This window comes from Furipterus horrens, unplaced genomic scaffold (assembly GCF_987537825.1).
Source record: "Furipterus horrens unplaced genomic scaffold, mFurHor1.1.pri manual_scaffold_7, whole genome shotgun sequence".
NCBI lineage: Eukaryota > Metazoa > Chordata > Mammalia > Chiroptera > Furipteridae > Furipterus > Furipterus horrens.
In genome coordinates, this window is record NW_028327177.1 from 141,690,261 (window position 1) to 141,708,252 (window position 17,992).

The window sequence follows — 17,992 nt, forward strand, 5'->3', positions numbered from 1 at the left end:
ATGTGGCAACTGAGGCCCAGGGCAGAGCGGTGAGCTCGCCCAGTCCCTCAGCTGCTTGACCCTCGCAGAGGGCTACTGCTAAAAATAACCCCCGGGTCCCAGAGTGGGGACGGATGGAATTCTGGGGCTGCGGTTGACATTTCCCTCCTGCCTTGACCGCTGGGCCCATGCTGTGTGCAGGAGCCGATGACGGTGCAGGTGCAGATGACGCAGATATGCGGGGGGGGGGGGGGGGCCGGGGGGAAGGGGGGAGGCCAGGCCCCAGGGTCGTCCCCAGCATGGGGCCTGGCCTTGCCTGACTTCAGCAGCGTGGCCTTCCCTGCCCAGGGCCAGGGCAACGAGTATGTCCTGCAGCTCTGACGGGGACAAGACAGGAGAGAGGAGGAGAAAAGGGAGGGAGGGCTGGAGGGAAGGAAGGAAAGAGGAGGGAAATCAACTCTGCCAGAACGGGGCCCACCTGGACGCAACAGGGCGGATGCAAAACTGAGGCTTAGGGCATGGGGGCGAGTTGCCTGAGTCAGAAATGGGCAGAGCCAGGACCGCAGCTCATGGCTTTAGCCCTCGCCCCTCGTGGTCTCCAAGTGGAAACCGCTTTCTCAAAATGTAACCCCAAGGTGCTCCACCCCACATTACCAGGAGCGTGGCCTGGCTGAAACGCAGATTCCTGAGTCAGAATCAAAGGGGTGTGGCCCGTGAGCATGCATTTAGGCCAGTGCCCTGGTGGTGTTCTTGAACCTTGACCCTGGGAAGCTCTGGGGCTCTTCTGTGGCCTTTCCAGTCTGACCTCCTGGCCTCAAATCCCCGCTGAGGCCCAGCTGTTGGGCTGACTCACAACTCCCAGTGCCCCCAGGACAGGCCTGGGGCTTTTCCACTCTGGGCTTTGCTCGTGGCTGCCCTTCCCCACGCTCCCCCCTCGGAAGCCCTCCTGGCGTTGGAGCCCCCCTCCTTCAGCGTCTGTTGGAGGAACAGCCAGTCGCCTCCTCAATCTGGAATTGTTTACAACATCCGACTTGGTTTGCCCTGCGAGTCTGCTTTGTTTCCCAATCTTTCCCTCTGTTAAACAGGAAACTCCCAGAGGGCTGCGGCTTGAGGGTTTAAACAATAAGCCTCCAAAATCCGTGACTTCACCTGATCCTCCTCCAACCACAAGGGCCAGGGCCGAGCCTCAGAGGCAGAGCTGGGCTGGAACCGGGTCCCGTCCCGCTCCATGGGCCGGCTCTTTCTGCTCTGCTTTGCCTCGAATCAGCCCAACAGCCGGTGAGCCAGGCAGGACAGGGGTTACGACCCATTGCTCAGGTAAGGACAATGAGGCCCCAAGTTGGGCAAAGCATTCAGCACCATCTTCACCCTGTTTCCACTCCAGCTGTGCTTGGGTCTGACTCCCCCCTAAGACGGGCACTGCCCAGGGCCCCTCAGCAGCATGGGGCAGAGCTGGGCCCTGGGCTGCCAGCCTCAGGCCTTCATCAGCACCCCTGGGCCGGTCCCAGTGCCTCTCTGGACTCACACGCTTCTCCGAGAGTAAGGACTCCTCTCCCCCGCCTCGGAGACGCAGAGACAGGGGGTGGGAGAAGCAGCTGGACACAGCCTGGTCAGTTACTCTGTCCCCTGTCCCTCTCATTAACGCCCTGAGCCTGGCACCGGCCCAGACCAAGCCGGCCTCGGCTAAGCTGGGAGGGTGTGGAGCCAGGTGGCCGGGCTGGCATTCCTGAGAGGGGTTTGCCAAGCTCTCCGCTGCAGGTGTGGTCTGGGGACGCTCAACTTTGGGGTGCAGTCTGAGTCACCCAGCGGGTGCCCGGCGTGGCCCGCAAGGGGCTTTGGACAGCCCACAATGAAAAGTAAAAGTAATAACTAATACGTGTCAAACCCTGACCACATGTCGGGCCCTGTGTCGCCCCCCCCAGCCCCCCCACCCCACCCCCGCTGCTCAGGGCTGTGGGGTGCGTGGGTTCCATCCAGCCCTGCCCCTTCTCTGCCTCAGGGTCCGCCCCTTCGTCTCGGTGCAGAAAGTGCCACAGCTGGGTCTCCGTCCGCTTCTGCTCCTCCTCCCGGCGAGGTCACCCCCCTCCGCCCCCGACCACCCCATCCGCTGGCAAGCCAGCCACACCTCCTCCGGGGGGCCCTCGTCCCAGCCACACCTCCTCCGGGGGGCCCTCGTCCCAGCCACACCTCCTCCGGGGGGCCCTCGTCCCAGCCACACCTGCCCCGGGGGGCCCTCGTCCCAGCCACACCTCCCCCGGGGGGCCCTCGTCCCAGCCACGAAAGCAAGCTGGCTGGGCGGGTTCCGGTGCGGACCCCCGAGTTTGCCTTCCCTCCTGGGTCCCGGTCCCCGCGTTTCACAGCCCTTCCCCGCCCCCCGCCCCGGCGCTTTTGCGGCCCCCAGTGGGGAGCAGGGCTCTCGGGTTCGGAGCGGCCGGGCGGGAAGCCACTAGGGCGGGAAGGAGGAAGTGGCCCGCCCCCCGCTGCCCCACTCCGGGCCCCCCGCCCGGGCCCCCACGGCCCGCCCGACCCGCCGGCCCCACCGGGGCGGTGCGCCTCCCGGGTGCCGCGCGCGCGCCTGCGCGGAGGGGCGGGCGCCCAGGGCGCATGCGCAGCGGCCCTTCCGGCTTTATATTCGGGCGCCTGCCCCCGCGGCCGGAGGGCTCCTGGGGACAAGGGCAGCGGTTCGCTCCGCTCTGCCGCCTGCGTGCTCGCCGCCGCCGCCTCCGCAGCTCCCCGGCGCTGGTGAGCGTCCGCGCCCTGGGGCCCCGCGCCGACCCCGCTCCCCGGCCTGGGGACCCCATCCCCCACCGCCCGCCCCCGCCGCCGTGGCGTCCGGTCTTCCCCCGGACCTTCGGCCTGTCCGACGGCCTTCCGACCTCCCCGGTCTAGCCGGCCGCTTCGGCGTCCCCTTCTCGTACCCCCCACCCCGCCGTTCCCGAGCCCTCGACCCCCGCCACCCCGGACCGCCCCCTGCGCTGGGTCGCCGCTCGCGCCCCCCCGCCGCCCCTCCGTTCTTGGCCCCGACGGCGCGGCCGCTCCCCCGCGTCCTTAGGCGCCCTCTTCTCTCGGCTGCGCCCAGGTCCTGGGGAAAGCCCGCCTCGGGGACCCGGGGCCCGGCCGGAGGCCTCCTCGTGCCTGCCCGAGTGACAGTGGCTTCCTTCTGCCCCGGACTCCCTTCTCCCCTTGGGCGCGGGGCGAGGGGTGCTGTCTGCTCTGTGCACTTTCCTGGAGGAAACTCACACTTTCCCAAACCTGGTCCCGATCGTCCCTCGTCGTCCCACCCCTTGGGTGTTCGTCAGTGTCTTCCTTCATTTGGTGGCGGGGCTTTGCGGGTGCTTCGGTATAGCGGGGAGCGGGCGGGGGCGGCCACCGGCCCCTCGCTGAGCTCCACACCCGCGCCGAGCTCGGCCACGTCCGAAGAGGCTCTGATCAAGGCTCGTTGGTGCCCCAGGGCCCCCGCGCTGTGAACTGCAGCTGACACCCGGACCCGGCGACCCTGCCGTCGGTTTGCCTGGTCGTTGACGATGGCGGCTGTTACTCCTCTTTCCCCAGGGTCCGCGCACCTCCCAGACATGGAGACCGTCGTTCGCCGCTGCCCGTTCTTATCCCGCGTGCCTCAGGCCTTTCTGCAGAAGGCGGGCAAGTCCCTGCTGATCTATGCCCAGAACTGCCCGAAGATGATGGAAGCAGGGGCGCAGCCAGCCCCCCGGGCCCTGTCCACGTCAGCGAGCCACTGCCAGCAGGTCCGGGAAACCCCGCCGGCCGCCGAGAGTGAGTGCCCTTCGCGAAGAAGCAGGGTGCGCGCTCGCTGCTGGACCAGAGGCAGCTCTGGGCCGGTGGTGCGGGGCGCGCCAGCCCAGGGGTGGCTCAGTGCCAGGCCGGGGGCTTCGCGCGGGTCACCCCGTGGAATCGTCGCCCTGAGCTTGCGAGGCAGGCGCTTGCCGCTTTCCCGTCTTCCGCGGGGACGTGGTGGCTGGGGAGCCGCGTGCCGGGTCTCTGGAGTGCTCGGCAGTGCCCTGCCCGCGGGAGGGTAGAGCGGGCATGCCCCCCTCTAGCCAGGCCTTCGTGAAGGATTTGGCCCTCGGGCTCTTTTATTCTTAGTTTCTAATGAATACGCTGTTTTTAGAGTTGTTTGAGGTTCACAGCAACATCGAGGGGAAGCTTTTGGGTTTTAAAGTTGTGATTTTTGTTCTTGTTTTGCTTTTTAAAATTACAACTTTTAAAGATTTTGTTTTATTTACTTTGAGAGAGGGGAAGGGAGGGAGAAAGGGAGAGAAACATCAGGGATTGCTAAAGATACATCACTCGGTTGCCTCTTGTCCGCCCCTGACACGGGACGTGGCCCACAACCCAGGGCTAAAATTATTTATTGTAGTAAAATGTATGTAACAAAAGTGACCATCTGAATCATTTTTAAAAATTCTTTTTAGAGTTTTGTTTGGTCTTTTCTTGTTTAACATTGTGTTGTCTGGCGTTTTTAAGTGTGAACAGCTCAGCGGCATTAAGTAACTCACATTGTGCAACGGGCCACCACTCATCCCAGAACCCCTTTCATCTTGCAAAACTGAAACTGTCCCCAGTAAACAATGACTCCCCATTCCCTCCCCGGCCCCTGGCAAACCCCATTCCACTTTCTGTTTCCATGAAGCTGGCTGCTCTAGGAACCTTAAGTAAGTGGTGTCATACAGAATTTGTTGAAGTGGGATTGTGTTAACACATGTGTCTACTTCATACACAATAGTTTTGTATTTTGTTTTTAATTAGGAGATCGGAGTTGGGGTCAGCATTGGTCTGGCTCTGCCAGGAGAGGCTGAGGCTTCTCAGATCTCACTTAATCCCAGAGAAGCTTTTCCTCACAGGCCATCAGGTGTGTTCTCTGGGCGTGGCTGTGTGAGAAAGGACGGGCTTTTTCTTTACTAGAAAGGATTTTGTCCTTTGTAGGATTTCTTTTTATCTTGACCTTTGTCCAGGAGTTTTTTTTTTTACTGAACAATCAAAACCCTCTTGGACGATGTGTCCCTGGCAGTGGGGGAATAGTTGAGTAACGTGTGGCTTGTCCACTTGACAGGCTGCCGCGCCCCCATCGCAAAGGATACTCAGACCTGACCGGCTTAAGCAGGTCTCAGGAGTGAAAGGAGCAGAATAAACAGTATCTGCTGAATAAGAAAAACACTTTTAAAACTTGTACAGAGGGGCCCTGGCTGGTGTGGCTCAGTGGATTGAGTGCCAGCCTGTGAACTAAAAGGTTGCTGGTTCAATCCCCAGTCAGGGTACATGCCTGGGTTGCGGGCCGGGTCTGTGGTCAAGGGCATACAAGAGATACCTGATCAGTGTATCTCTCTCCCATCGACGTTTCTCTCCCTTTCTCCCTCCTGTCCCCTCCTTAAATAAATAAATAAAATCTTTAAATTAGTGCATAGGGAAAAAAGATACCCAAATGTATGCATTGTCGTGTTCTTTTAAATTGATTTTAGAGAGGGAAGAGGAGAGAGAAAGAAACATCGTTCCACTTACTGATGCATTGTTGGTTGATTCTTGTATGTGCCCTGACCGGGGATCGAACCCACAACCTTAGCGTATCGGGATGATGCTCTTAACCACTGAGCCACCTGACCAGGGTTTGCAATAGTTGTGCTTTGAATTACAGAACTTTTTACTTTTCTAGACTTTCTACATTGAATATGTATAATGAATGAAGCGAATGTCAAAGCAAACTTTATTTTTCTTTATAGGCTTTTTAAAATCCTCCACTGAGGATATGTTTTATTGATTTGAGAGAGAGAGGACGTTGATTTGTTTTTGCACTTACTTATGCGTCATTGGCTGCCTCCCACATACGCCCTGATCGAGGATCAGACCCACACACGACCTTTGACGTATGGGACGCACTCCAGCCCATGGAGCCACCCGACCGGGGCAGAGCAGTTTTACATGTGTTGCGACACAGTTACCCAGGTTGTCGGGGAGACTGGCCTGTGACTCACAGGAGTGCTCCCGAGTGATGGAGACAGACTTTTCTAGAAGGAAGGTGAATGAATGTGCCCCGAGGGAGAGCAAAGCCAGTGTCCCCAGAAGCCCACTCTGAGTCAGGGAACTTTTTTTTTTTTAAGATTTTAAATTTCTTTTTAGAGAGAGGGGAAGGGAGGGAGAAAGAGGGAGAGAAACATCGCTGTGTGGTTGCCTCTCACGCACCCCCCCACCGGGGACCTGGCCCACAACCCAGGCCTGTGTCCTGACTGGGAATCGAACCGCTGACCCTTTGGTTCACAGGTTGGCGCTCAGACCACTGAGCCCCACCAGCCAGGGCTGAGTCGGTGAACTTCGATGCATTTAGATGAGGAAGTATTGATAGATGAGGTGTGTACCTGTGACATACGCATAACTGGAACTCTCAGACAACAATCTAACAACCTTACTCTTAGCCTAATTTGTTAAGAAATTAGCGTATGTGTTAAGAAACAGCAAGCTGCTTTGTCAAGAATCTGTTTAGAGCCCTGACCAGTGTGGCTCAGTTGGTTAGGCATCGCTGGTTCAATTACCAGTCAGGGCACATGCCTGGGTTGTGGTTCACTCCCTGGTTGGGGCGCGTGTGAGAGGCAACCGATGGGTGTTTCTCTCCCTCCCTTTCTCCCTCCCTCCCTTCCCCTCTCTCTAAAAATAAATAAGTAAAGTCTAAAACAAATTACAAAACAAAAAAGAATCTGTTTAGACAATATTAGCAGAGAAGAAAAGGTAGCCACACCCCCGGGGACCTTCGAGAGTGTGTTCTCATGAAGCGGCTGATCTGCTGGGGGTGGTCCAGCCCAGGAACCCCAGTCTGCACAGGTGAGAAACCTGTGTTTGGGAGGGGGCTGGCCGTGCCTGCTTCCTCCGCACGGGAACCCCATTTCTGGTGCGGCAGGGGCGGACTTGCCCCATGGGCAGAACCCGATGGAAATGAAGCGGCGTCTGGGTGCTGGGCTGGAGTAAGCACCCAGTTTGTGGCGGGGCCTTGAGAGAAGGAGGCAGGTGGTTTTCTGAGCTGTGCCGCCAGGTCCAGGGCTTCCGTTTTTCTGTCCCCCAACAGAGGACAGACCTGCCAAGGCCGAGGCCCCGGCGGCCCCGGGTGGACCCCAGCAGGCTCCAGATGGCACGCAGCGTCCCGCTGGACACCCGTCCCCAGCCCCGAGCCAGGGCAGCGCAAGCAAGTGCCCTTTCCTGGCCGCGCAGATGGGCCGGGGCAGCAGCAGCGTGGTCTGCAAAGCCAGCCTGGAGCTGCAGGAGGACGTGCGGGAGATGCACGCCGTGAGGAAAGGTAACGGCCCCCAGCGTCACGCACCAGCTGTCACTAGGCAGTGTCTGTGTAAGCTCCTTCCCCTTTTGGGGCCAAGGAGGAAGGTCCTTGAGACAGACAGACAGACAGTCAGAGGACCACATTGCTCAATGGGGACTTTTTCTCCGGTGTGCGTAGGATGTGACCAGCTTTTACAGCAACCGCTTGGTTTCCCAAAACTCCCTTTGTGTCTTTCCCGCCATCTAGTGGGATAAAAGCTAAAAAATAGTGTCGCTGCATTCAGTGATGGTCTTGGGACTCCCCCAGCTGCGTGTCTCACTGACAGTTATTGAGTGGCAACCTTACCCCCAATGTGGCTGTCCCCGTGGACACCCAGGGTCCCTGAAAAACATCACTTGCAGAAGTGATGTATTTGGCTGGAATTGTTTTCTGTGATGGAACTGAGATTCGGGTTGGGGGTGGGGTGGGTAAGACTTGCCAGCCAGCTAGAGAGAGCTCTGCACTTTAGTGTTCATGGAAGCGGCTGGCAGCTCTGACTCTGGCCCACAGTAACTAACAGGGATGGAGAGAAGCTTCCCCTGCTCAGCTCCAGTGAACTGTGGTTGTGGCCGGCTTTGTCAGCGGTTTGTGACGAGTCTGGAAGGTGCTGTGAACGCGGAAGAGAATGTTTGTCCCCTTTGCCTCTTGTTACCTTTGTTACAGAGGCCGCCCAAACCTCAGCAAACCCCAGTGTGGTCAGTGTGAAGAGCGACGGAGGGGAGCCGCGAGCTTTGCTGAAGAACTTCCAGGACATCATGCAGAAGCAGAGGCCAGAAAGGGTGTCCCATCTACTCCAGGATAACTTGCCAAAGTGTGAGTCTCACCCTTGCTCGCCTGATGCAGAGGAGAGTTTGGAATTTAAGGACACCCCTGGTTAAACATCAGATTGCGCGTGAGACTCGTGGGTGAAAGCCGTGTCCCGTGCTTGATGCCAGTAGGTGCTTGTGGCCACACCGAACAAGCCCTCTGGCGCCCTGCCTTCCTCTAGGCGCTGGGGTCAACCTGAGAGGCACAGTCTCGGGAGGAGGACCTGCAGTTACGTGCGCACACGGGCATGTCATTGCTTTGCGCAGAATCTCCCTGTTGCTAAGAGACCGAGCTGGGTGGGGACCCGGGTCTTTCACCAAAGCCCAGATGTGCTTCTTCGCCATCAGCTTATACTGTCTCGTTTTGTTTTCAGCCGTTTCCACTTTTCAGTATGATCGTTTCTTTGAGAAGAAAATTGATGAGAAAAGGAACGACCACACCTACCGAGTTTTCAAGACCGTGAACCGGAGGGCACAGCTCTTCCCCATGGCCGACGACTACTCAGACTCCCTCATCAGCAAGAAGCAGGTGTCGGTCTGGTGCAGCAACGACTACCTGGGAATGAGTCGCCACCCGCGCGTGTGTGGGGCGGTCATGTAAGTGGCCCTCAGCTTCCTGGCTCCGCGGACGTTATTTGGCAGGACATGGATGATGGGCGGGGGTTGGAGCGTTATAAGGGACTGTCCCTCAGCTGGCAGTGGGCCGTGGCCAAGTGCTATTCTTAGCCTTTACAAGTGGCTACGGGTGACTTTTAAAGAAACCTAATGTGCCAGTAGTTGGGGGGGGGCCTCTTTGTGTGTGAGGTTCGAGTTTGTGGGTGCATCGCATGCCCGTCTGTCCACAACCCGTCACCCGTGAGTGAGTGTGCCTTTAATCCCGGGCAGTCTTGATTCTGGCTGCAGATGGAGAAACTCAAGTCCAGCAGCACTGGAGGAAAGGCCACTTCAGAGTAGCATTGAAAAGGGTGTCCTTTGGGAGGGTTGCCATGGCTGGGGACGCCAGGGAGAGTCGCTCGCCAAACTCCCCCGGAGGCTTGAAGAAGAGGCCCCCGCCTGGGGCTGTGACTGGTCTGTCCCAGCGTTACGCAGTCGGGGCAGAGGGTTTCGGCAGCCGTCACCCACAACGTCCCTCTGGAGACTGGTGTCGTGTGGACCGTGGTAACTGTCAGGGAAGAGACCTTCGTAAGCTAACACGGCGAATACTGAGCACCAGGTGACTGTTAAATGGACACCCGATGGTCGCTGGAGGCGTTGTCGCCTGTGGGACGACCTTCTCCCTCCGTGAGGACGGAGCTGGTGAAAGCACCGCTCAGTGCGAGAGTTTCTAGGCAGCGGAAGTTTCCGGCTCCTGGGTTCTGGAGCGGGGAAGGGTCCGCGTGGCGGTCACACCGTGAGGCTTATTTCCTCTCTGCCTTTTCTTAAGGGACACTTTGAAGCAGCATGGTGCTGGAGCAGGCGGCACTAGGAACATTTCGGGCACCAGTAAATTCCACGTGGACCTGGAGCGGGAGCTGGCCGACCTGCACGGGAAGGACGCCGCCCTCTTGTTTTCCTCGTGCTTTGTGGCCAACGACTCCACCCTCTTCACTCTGGCCAGGATGATGCCGGGTGAGGGCCGTAGCCCCGTCTCTGGTCCCCGTGGCCAGCTGCGGGCCAGATGTAAACAACTCACATTTTAAACTCCACGTGGTTCTGAGTTGAGGGATGAAATCTCAGCGTCCCACTGAGTGTCCCCAGGGACGTGACTCATCCCTTTGCCCAGTGTCTCCACGCCGTAGCCCTGTGAGTCACTCGGTGGCTCTCGGTTATCAGGTCACCTGTCCAGATACTGTGCCACAGTGCTGTGTTCGGGTTGCCCTGCCTGCTTAATGATGGCCCCCAAGCGCCAGCGTGGGGACGCTGGCCCTTCAGATACGCCCAAGAGAAGCCGGAGGGAGTTCTTGACTTAAGAAGAAAAATTGCTGAGGTGGCTAAGACCTACAGTGGGGACGAATCTTCCTTTGTGGGATTGCGTAATTTATAAATCAAACTATCATAGGTTTATACGAATAGGAAGAGAATACTACGTAGGGTTCAGTACCATCGGGGTGTTTCGGGTGTCCACTGGGGGTCTTGGGCCGTGTCCCCTTTGCAGAATAGGGGTGTCAGAGGACCGTCGACAACAAAGCTCTGGGGAGAGGGACACGTGTCCGGGGGCGGTCATTCATGAGCTGAGCAGGAGTGCTCACTGCGCGTCCTCAGCCCCTGGAGTGAGGCAGCCAGCCTGGAAAGCGGGCGGTTGCCTGCGGCAGGGTCCCCGCGCACCTGTGGGCCGGCTCGCTGGTCGCCCGCCAGGAGGGAGCTGGTGCGCAGAGGCTTTTCCGGCGGCAAAGGCAGCAGAGTGCGTGGCCCCTGACTGTCTAGGAAATAACCTGTCTCAGACGCAGACGGCAACAGATAGCCCTCCTGTCGTGCCAGGCTGCGAGATTTACTCAGACTCCGGGAACCACGCCTCCATGATCCAAGGGATTCGGAACAGCCGCGTGCCAAAGTACGTCTTCCGCCACAATGACGTCGGCCACCTCAGGGAGCTGCTGCAAAGATCCGACCCCCAGGTCCCCAAGATCGTAGCATTTGAAACTGTCCACTCGATGGATGGTGAGTCCAAACGGAGGCCCCTCCAAGCCCTGGAATGAAAAACTGGGCTTGAACTCTTCAAAATGTGTTTGTTTTGTTTTTGCAGTTTCTTTTACGCTCTGCTAGGATTGTGTGGTTGGTGGACATTGTAGAGATTTGCGTAAATGTGGGTTTTCTACTCTGGCTTTGACTCGGCTCTTAAGAGCCCAAGGTCATCTCAAAACTGGGCGAAGTTCATTTTCCCCCCAGTACTAAAACTAAGACTGAACGCCAGTCACTTGTCCTGGCTTTCACTGGAGCGGACATCGGGGAGGCGTCCAGCCCTTCAGAGTGGCCGTGTCACCCTCAGGGGCGGTGTGCCCACTGGCAGAGCTGTGTGACGTGGCCCACGAGTTCGGCGCAATCACCTTCGTGGACGAGGTCCATGCGGTGGGGCTGTACGGAGCCCGAGGCGGCGGGATTGGCGATCGGGACGGAGTCATGCCGAAGATGGACATCATTTCTGGGACACTCGGTATGTCGACTGGGGACAGGTGAGGGTGTGTGTGGAGAGCCTGGGCCCCTTCCGAGGGGGTGAGTTTTAATTTTCTCAGTGAGGGGGTGCCACAGCCTCGCAGGAGCCTTTGGAGCCTGGAGACTCGGCTCCCAGAATCAGAGTGAGTCTCATGGCCTGCCAGGACAGCAGTGCCACCCGTGGCCATCAGGGCGTGTCCCGAACAGCGCTGTGCTCCACTGCACGCGGGGCCTCGGGCTCCCTCGTAGGGCTGGTCTCTGAGCGGCTGTCAGGACCCGCAGGTCCAGGCGTTGTGACTGTGACGTACTCAGCTCTGTGCCTGCCATGTGCTGCCACGTGGGAACCGGTCTCCTCAACCAGCCACTCTGCGTTTCTAGCTGCTCCTTCTGAGAGTCAGGGTCTTCTGGGGCTGGGCTTGGAGCTGTGCTGCCTGCTGGGTGTGAGCCCCGCCCACGTCACCTGCTCACTCGTGATCGTCCTCAGGGTCCTAGTCTGTGGGAGAGCAGTAACTCGTGGGGCGTGGGCTCTTTGAAAACCGGTTGTCATGAGGTGCAGGGGCTGGAGAGGAATTTTCTGCCGTAAGAGCATACAGCTCCCAGCCCACATGGGATGCAGGCAAGCATGTTAGTTCCAGAACATGCCGTTAGGTCCCAGAGGACTCTGGAGGCGTTTGTCCTGAAACGTGAGATGCAGGTAACATAAAGGGCCTGAACGGGAAGTGAAAAAGGAGGCGGCCCTAATCCGCCTGAACAGGTTCCGAGTGTCCACGTTTGTCTGGCAGATGCTGTCAGTTTTGTGTTTACTTAACTAGGAAGTAATACCGGTCCCACCAAAACCGGCGGCTTCGCTGGGTCACAGCCAGCCTCCGGGTAACGCTCACAGTGGGAGGCCGGTCCCAGAGAGCACGCGCAGCAGAAAGCTCGGGAGCCGCCCAGGCCACCGGCGCAACCGCAGGCTGAGTGGGAGAGGCAGCCGCGGGGCCCAGGCTCCCTGGGACCGGATGCCTGCTTGGCCCCGGCCTTTGGGCCAGACCCTTTCATAAGCCTTGCAGTGTTTCCCTCTCCTGGGTGGCTGGCCTCCCTCCCCTTGGCCCTCGGGCAGGTTAAGGAGGGAGAGAGAGGCGTGCCCTGGGGCTCTGGGCCGGGTGGGCTGCAGCTGAAAGGGTGCGGCCTCCTCTGCTCCCAGGCAAAGCCTTCGGCTGTGTGGGCGGCTACATCGCCAGCACCAGGGCGCTGGTGGACACCGTGCGCTCCTACGCGGCCGGCTTCATCTTCACCACCTCCCTGCCGCCCATGCTGCTGGCCGGGGCCCTGGAGTCCGTGCGGATCCTCAAGAGCGAAGAGGGGCGGGCGCTCCGCCGCCAGCACCAGCGCAGCGTCAAGCTCCTGAGGCAGATGCTCATGGACGCTGGCCTCCCCGTGGTCCACTGCCCCAGTCACATCATCCCCGTCCGGGTGAGGGCCGTGCCGCGCCGGGCTGCGGGGGCTGTGCGTGCGCGTGCCAGGTGTCCTGGGGCTCGCTTCCTAGAGCCGGGCAGGGGCGGGGGGCTGCCGGGCCCTCGCTGGGTTTCCGCCTCGGGCTGACTTCGCAGTGAACCCAGCAGGCTGCAGCAGAGGTGCCTTCTCCAGAGCTTGTGTCTAGAAAACTCTGGAAGGCAAAGCTTGGCTGGTTTTGAAGTATGGCTTCCTAGTCAGTTTTGAAACAGGTCTTGCCTTTCCCTGCCAGCGGTCCCCCTGCTGTGGTACAATTGAACGGAGTAGCTAATAGAGTGGTGGACCCAAAGCTCCTCCTCCCCCGGGTGCACACATCCCTGCTCTGGAGCAGCTGGCGTCAGCTGTGTTACGGCCACTGCTGTCCCCACGCAGGCCTGGCCGGCAGATCCCAGAAACCCATGTCTCTCGTGGTGTGGGCTCCCCGTGTGCCCGGGCAGTGCTTTCTGTCCCGGGCGCGTGCTGCTCCAGCCTGAGCTCCGCCTCACCCCACGGGGTTCGTTAGCATCTCTGCTGAGCGGTGGTCCTGACCTGTCCTCCTCAAACTCAGGTGGCAGATGCTGCTAAAAACACAGAAGTCTGTGATGAGCTCATGAGCAGACATAACATCTACGTGCAAGCCATCAATTACCCCACGGTGCCCCGGGGCGAGGAGCTGCTGCGGATCGCCCCGACTCCGCACCACACCCCCCAGATGATGGACTACTTCCTCGGTGAGTGCCGGGCAGCCCCTGCAGAGCTATGGCCGCGGCCCGCGGGGTGTCCCAGGCGCCCAGAATGCTCTCGGGTGGGGTGGAACTCAGACCCGTGCTGGGGTGACTGACTCCTGGAGGAGGCTGCGGAGCCGTTCTGGAAGCTGAGGGCTCAGGATGCCCGGTGACGGCTGCTGCTGGGGAGGAGAGAGGCCCCCTGAGTGCAGTTCTGCCCCCCTCTCTCTGCCCTATGTGGCGTGGTCCCTGAACCAGCCTCACACCTGGCCCCTGGGCTCAGAGTGGGGATTTCATTACGCCACTCAGGCTGTGCACTTTAAGACCTACGAACTGTTCATTTCTGGAATCTCCCATTCACATTTTCAGGCCACAGCTGACGGCAGGAACTGTGGGGAAGGGGGGGCTGCTGTCTGTCCCGCATGTGCCATCTGATTCCAAACACTTTGTCACCCCAAGGAGAAACCCCACAGCCACGAGCAGCCACTCCCCTGTCTCCCAGTGCGGGCGACCCCGGCCACTTCCTGTCTGGACTCCAGGCGGCATGCGGTCCTGTGCTGGCTGTGCTCACAGCCGCCTGGCGCCTCCTGGCCTCTTGGCTGGGCGCTCTTCCCCGGCTCCAGCCCGCCGCCTGTGTCCCCAGGAGGGGGCGTCAGCGCCCCGTGTTTGACTGTTGGGAAAATAACGGTGCTGTGAACGCTTGTGTTCCAGCCTTTGGGTGGACAGGCACCTTCACTTCTCCCGGGTCTATATTCCTTTTCACTTTTGACAACTTTCCCTCCCAGAGAACCTGCTGGCCACGTGGAAGCGCGTGGGGCTGGAGCTGAAGCCGCACTCCTCGGCCGAGTGCAACTTCTGCCGGCGGCCGCTGCACTTCGAGGTGATGAGCGAGCGGGAGCGGGCCTTCTTCTCCGGCCTGAGCAAGCTGGTCTGCGCCCGGGCCTGAGTGTGCGCGGCCCCGCCCTGTTAGCCACGGTCCCCCGGAATTAAATTATATTAAATGTTCATCTATAATAAAAGCATAGCATTAAGTGATGGGTCCTCCTGTTTTGGGCAACTGAATCAGTTATTTTCTTCATTCTACTTTTAAGTTTGGTCTGCATGGCTGACATGTATAAAACATACGAAAACATACTGGTCCTCTGGTGGCGCTTCAAACCCTGTCGGGCCTCCCACTGTGCCCGGAGGGACCCAGCTCCCTCAGAACCGGCTGCTGCCCGCAGCCCTCACAGCCACAGGGGCTCTGATGGGACTCCCCGTGACGGCAGCCGGGGTCACTGTCCATGCTCGCCTCCTATCTTACCTGTGCCCTCAAGGCTGCAGTGGCCCCCCTCCCTCCCTTTCCCAGCTGCTGCCTCAGCCCCGCACGTCTCTGTAGAAGCCGGGCCCCCAGCCCCGGCCTGGTCACTGTCCTCTCTGGGACGGTGGAAGGGCATGTGCTCCTGGCCCATTGCTTCTGCACATTCCTGCAACTGGCTTTCTCCACCACAAATGTCACCTTGTCCCGCTCAGCCCCACTGGCCTGCAGGTTTTGTCACCCACCTTAAAGTAACCAAGCCCAAGTGTCCTTCAATGAATGAAGGATAAAGATTACGTGGAGCATTACTCGGCCATGAAAAATGGATCTTGAGAGTACCGTGGTAAGTGACGTCAGCCAGACAGGAAAGGACAACTGTATGGTGTCACTCGGGCGGGACATAAAGACACAGGACAACACAGTGGTGACCCAAGTGGGGGGGTGGCGGACCAAGGGTGAAGGTGATGGGTCAAGTACATGTGACGGGAGGAGCCTAGACCGCGGGTGTGGAGCACAGGACGGTGTGTGTCCCACAGCTGCGCACAGAGACGTCCGTAATGTTCTTCACCACTGTTCACGCCAATACAATTGAAGGGGGGAAAAACGAGCTCCCTCAGTCCCCTTCCAGCTGCAGCCCTGCCCCTTTCTGCGGCCCCTCTGCACTTGGACTCGGGTCCCTGACCCCTGTGGAAACGCTCTGCTCCGGTGGCCGTCCTGTCCGCGGCCAGTTCTGCGGCCTGCCCTGGGCTCTCCCGTGGTAGCGGCGGCGGCTGCCTCGGCGGCCTGACAGCTCTCTCCTGTGGCTTCCCGCTGCCTTGCCACTCACTCCCCTGGTTATTTTCCTCCTCTGCTGCACTTAACCCTTTCCCTTGCCCCAGGTCTCGCCCAGTCCAGGGCCTAAGGCCACAGGCCCCGCGGGCACCCTGGGTCTGCCGCTCCTCCCCGTCGTACTGCCACCCGCCCGTCGCGCGGGCCTCCCATGTGGAAGCCAGCCATTGGTCCCTCACCTGAGCCTGTTAGCCAGTCCTGGGTCCTGAAAGTCCTACCTCTGGGATACATCTCTGGCCAGGCCACTTCCCGTCACCTCCACGGTGACCGTGCACTCATACCACCTTCATCCTGGCACCTGCCCCAGCTACTGCCCCACCCAGCGACCTGGGAGCTTTTCAAACTCTAACTCACATCACGTCCCTCCCTTTCAGTCCTGGGTTTTCCAGCTGTGCTCCTGTTCCATGCTGGGTGCCTCGCACGGCAGACACCGTTCTCCGGGCCTGGGCCGGGACCCCCCCGCAGCCCCCCAGCCCTCCTACCCTCGTTCTTCCTTGGCTTCACGTGTTAGTGCGCACCCCTGAACCTCAAAAACCCCAGAAGGGCCCTGGCCCCCAGGCCTTGGGGGCAGCCACTGTTTCTCTGCCTGCGCTTCCCTGCCCTGGGGCTGCCTCTCTCCACACAGGATAAGGGGCCCTGGGGACACCGTACCCAACCCCCCGGGCAGAGGCAGCCCCTCTGGGGTCCTCGCCCACAGTGCTCTTCACAGCGCGGGCCACCGCAGGGACCCCTCCCTGTTGCCCTTTTCCTCCCACTTCTGTAGCCCCCTGGCCAGCCCAGGGCCTGAGGCACAGTGGGCAGCGAGCAAATGTGCGCTGAATGAGTGGAAGGGGACTGTCCCAGCCCAGGCTGCTATCACGGCACCACAGACCCCAGGACAGACAGCGACCGCTCACCGTGCCGGCGGCTGGGAGGTTCCCATCCCAGGGCCGGTCGAGCTGGCTCGCGGGGAGGGTCTCCCCCGCTCGTCGGCTGCGCTGCTCACTGCGGATTGAATTCACGTGGCCTTTCCTCGGACCTCTTTCTACCTCTTCCTGTGAGGCCACCCACGTAAGTCCCACTTCAAGTCTAATCTGAATCTATCACACCTTCCTACGGCCTCGCCTCCAAATACGATCACATCAGGGTTGGGGCTTCAGCAGACAAAACTGCGCGAACACGAACGTCCGGCCCCTGAAGGGACCCGGCGACGGCGTCCAAGCCTACTTCCCCGGGAGGAGCGGGTGAGCTGGAGAAAAATCAAGCAGCTGGTGGACAGGGAGAACCTTTCGGCCTGCAGCCCACGCTCAGCTGTGGAAAGGGCCTCTGTGCCACGTCCCGTCCGGACTGAGCTCTGCGGGCGGCCCTGCCCTGGAGCGAGCTGGGTGGAGACCTCCCATCCCGAAGAGCCACACACCCAGGCAGGCCACGCAGTATGAAAGTTGCACACGGTTCTTTCTGCCACGGGAACCAGCCGCGCTCTGCTTCCCCAGACGCTTCCTCACGGAGGGACCCCTTAAGGCCTTTCCTCAGTCCTGTGCCTGCAACTCCCTGGGACCCCCTTCCTTCCCCTGGGCTCTGTCCTCTAGCTCGTGGCTTCTCTGGTGGCTTAGCCAGACCCACCTCCCTTCTCCCGAGACTCTGAGCCAGTGGGGTCCCAGGACGACTAGCTCGACATTTCTCCTCACTGCTCCTGGGGCTCCAGAGGGTGACACGCGGCCTGCAGGCAGCGGTGGCCTTTGTGAACTGCTTCGCTCCTCCGGAGAACCCACGGGCTGTTCGGTTACAAGGGGCTCGATTGCCCGCCGCCAAAAAGCGTAACTCTGAGCCGGAGTTTGGTGGGAAGAAAAGGGATTGTTAGATTTAGATTAATGGCGGACTTCTGCCATTAAGTTGTACTTTCTTTAAAGCACCCACGAGCATATAGTTTTGGCTCCCCCTGCCAAGCCAGGCTAGTGTTGGAACAGAAAAGTCAGAGGTACCGTTTCCCTCCAGGAAAATAGGAGTCTGTGGATTTCCCAGACTCAGTTCAGCTTTGCCGGCAGCTCCCAATCGTCGGCGCCCGACTGCGGAGGTTTGGCCTGTGTCTCCGTGTGTTCAGCTCTTAATCCAGAACCGCGTGGTTCTCTCTCAGCCCCACGTGGCTCTCCCCTCCTACCTCCTTGCAAACCACGTGGGGTTCCTGCTTAATGGCTGCTACCTTATTTTTAAGTGCCTGAACCTGCCCTGTGACACAGTAGGTATGGGGACCCGTCGCGGCCACTTGTGAAATTTGACGCAGGCCCCGTAAGCTTTATCATCATCATGCATCTCCTTGGGGACCCCGCTCTGTAACACTGCTCTGTGACGATGTATGATGTTGTGGAAGTTCTCCAAGAATGTTTAGGAGCTGAGCACACGAAATCAAGTGCCCTGGAGGGGAAAGGGTGTAGTTTCCAGCCTTAGCAGGGAGCGTTTCCTCTCG

General features: G+C 59.7%; 1 protein-coding gene across 1 annotated transcript; it reads left to right on the forward strand.

Moving 5' to 3' along the window:
• The first annotated feature begins 2,666 nt into the window (after positions 1-2,666).
• On the forward strand, positions 2,667-14,455 carry ALAS1 (5'-aminolevulinate synthase 1). The gene is made up of 11 exons (XM_090284854.1): positions 2,667-2,721; positions 3,532-3,750; positions 7,046-7,273; positions 7,955-8,104; positions 8,472-8,694; positions 9,521-9,705; positions 10,555-10,734; positions 11,063-11,227; positions 12,413-12,681; positions 13,268-13,430; positions 14,210-14,455. The coding sequence occupies exons 2-11, from the start codon at positions 3,552-3,554 to the stop codon at positions 14,368-14,370; spliced, it is 1,923 nt and encodes a 640-aa protein (XP_090140980.1). The 5' UTR covers positions 2,667-2,721; positions 3,532-3,551; the 3' UTR covers positions 14,371-14,455.
• The last annotated feature ends 3,537 nt before the right edge of the window (positions 14,456-17,992 follow it).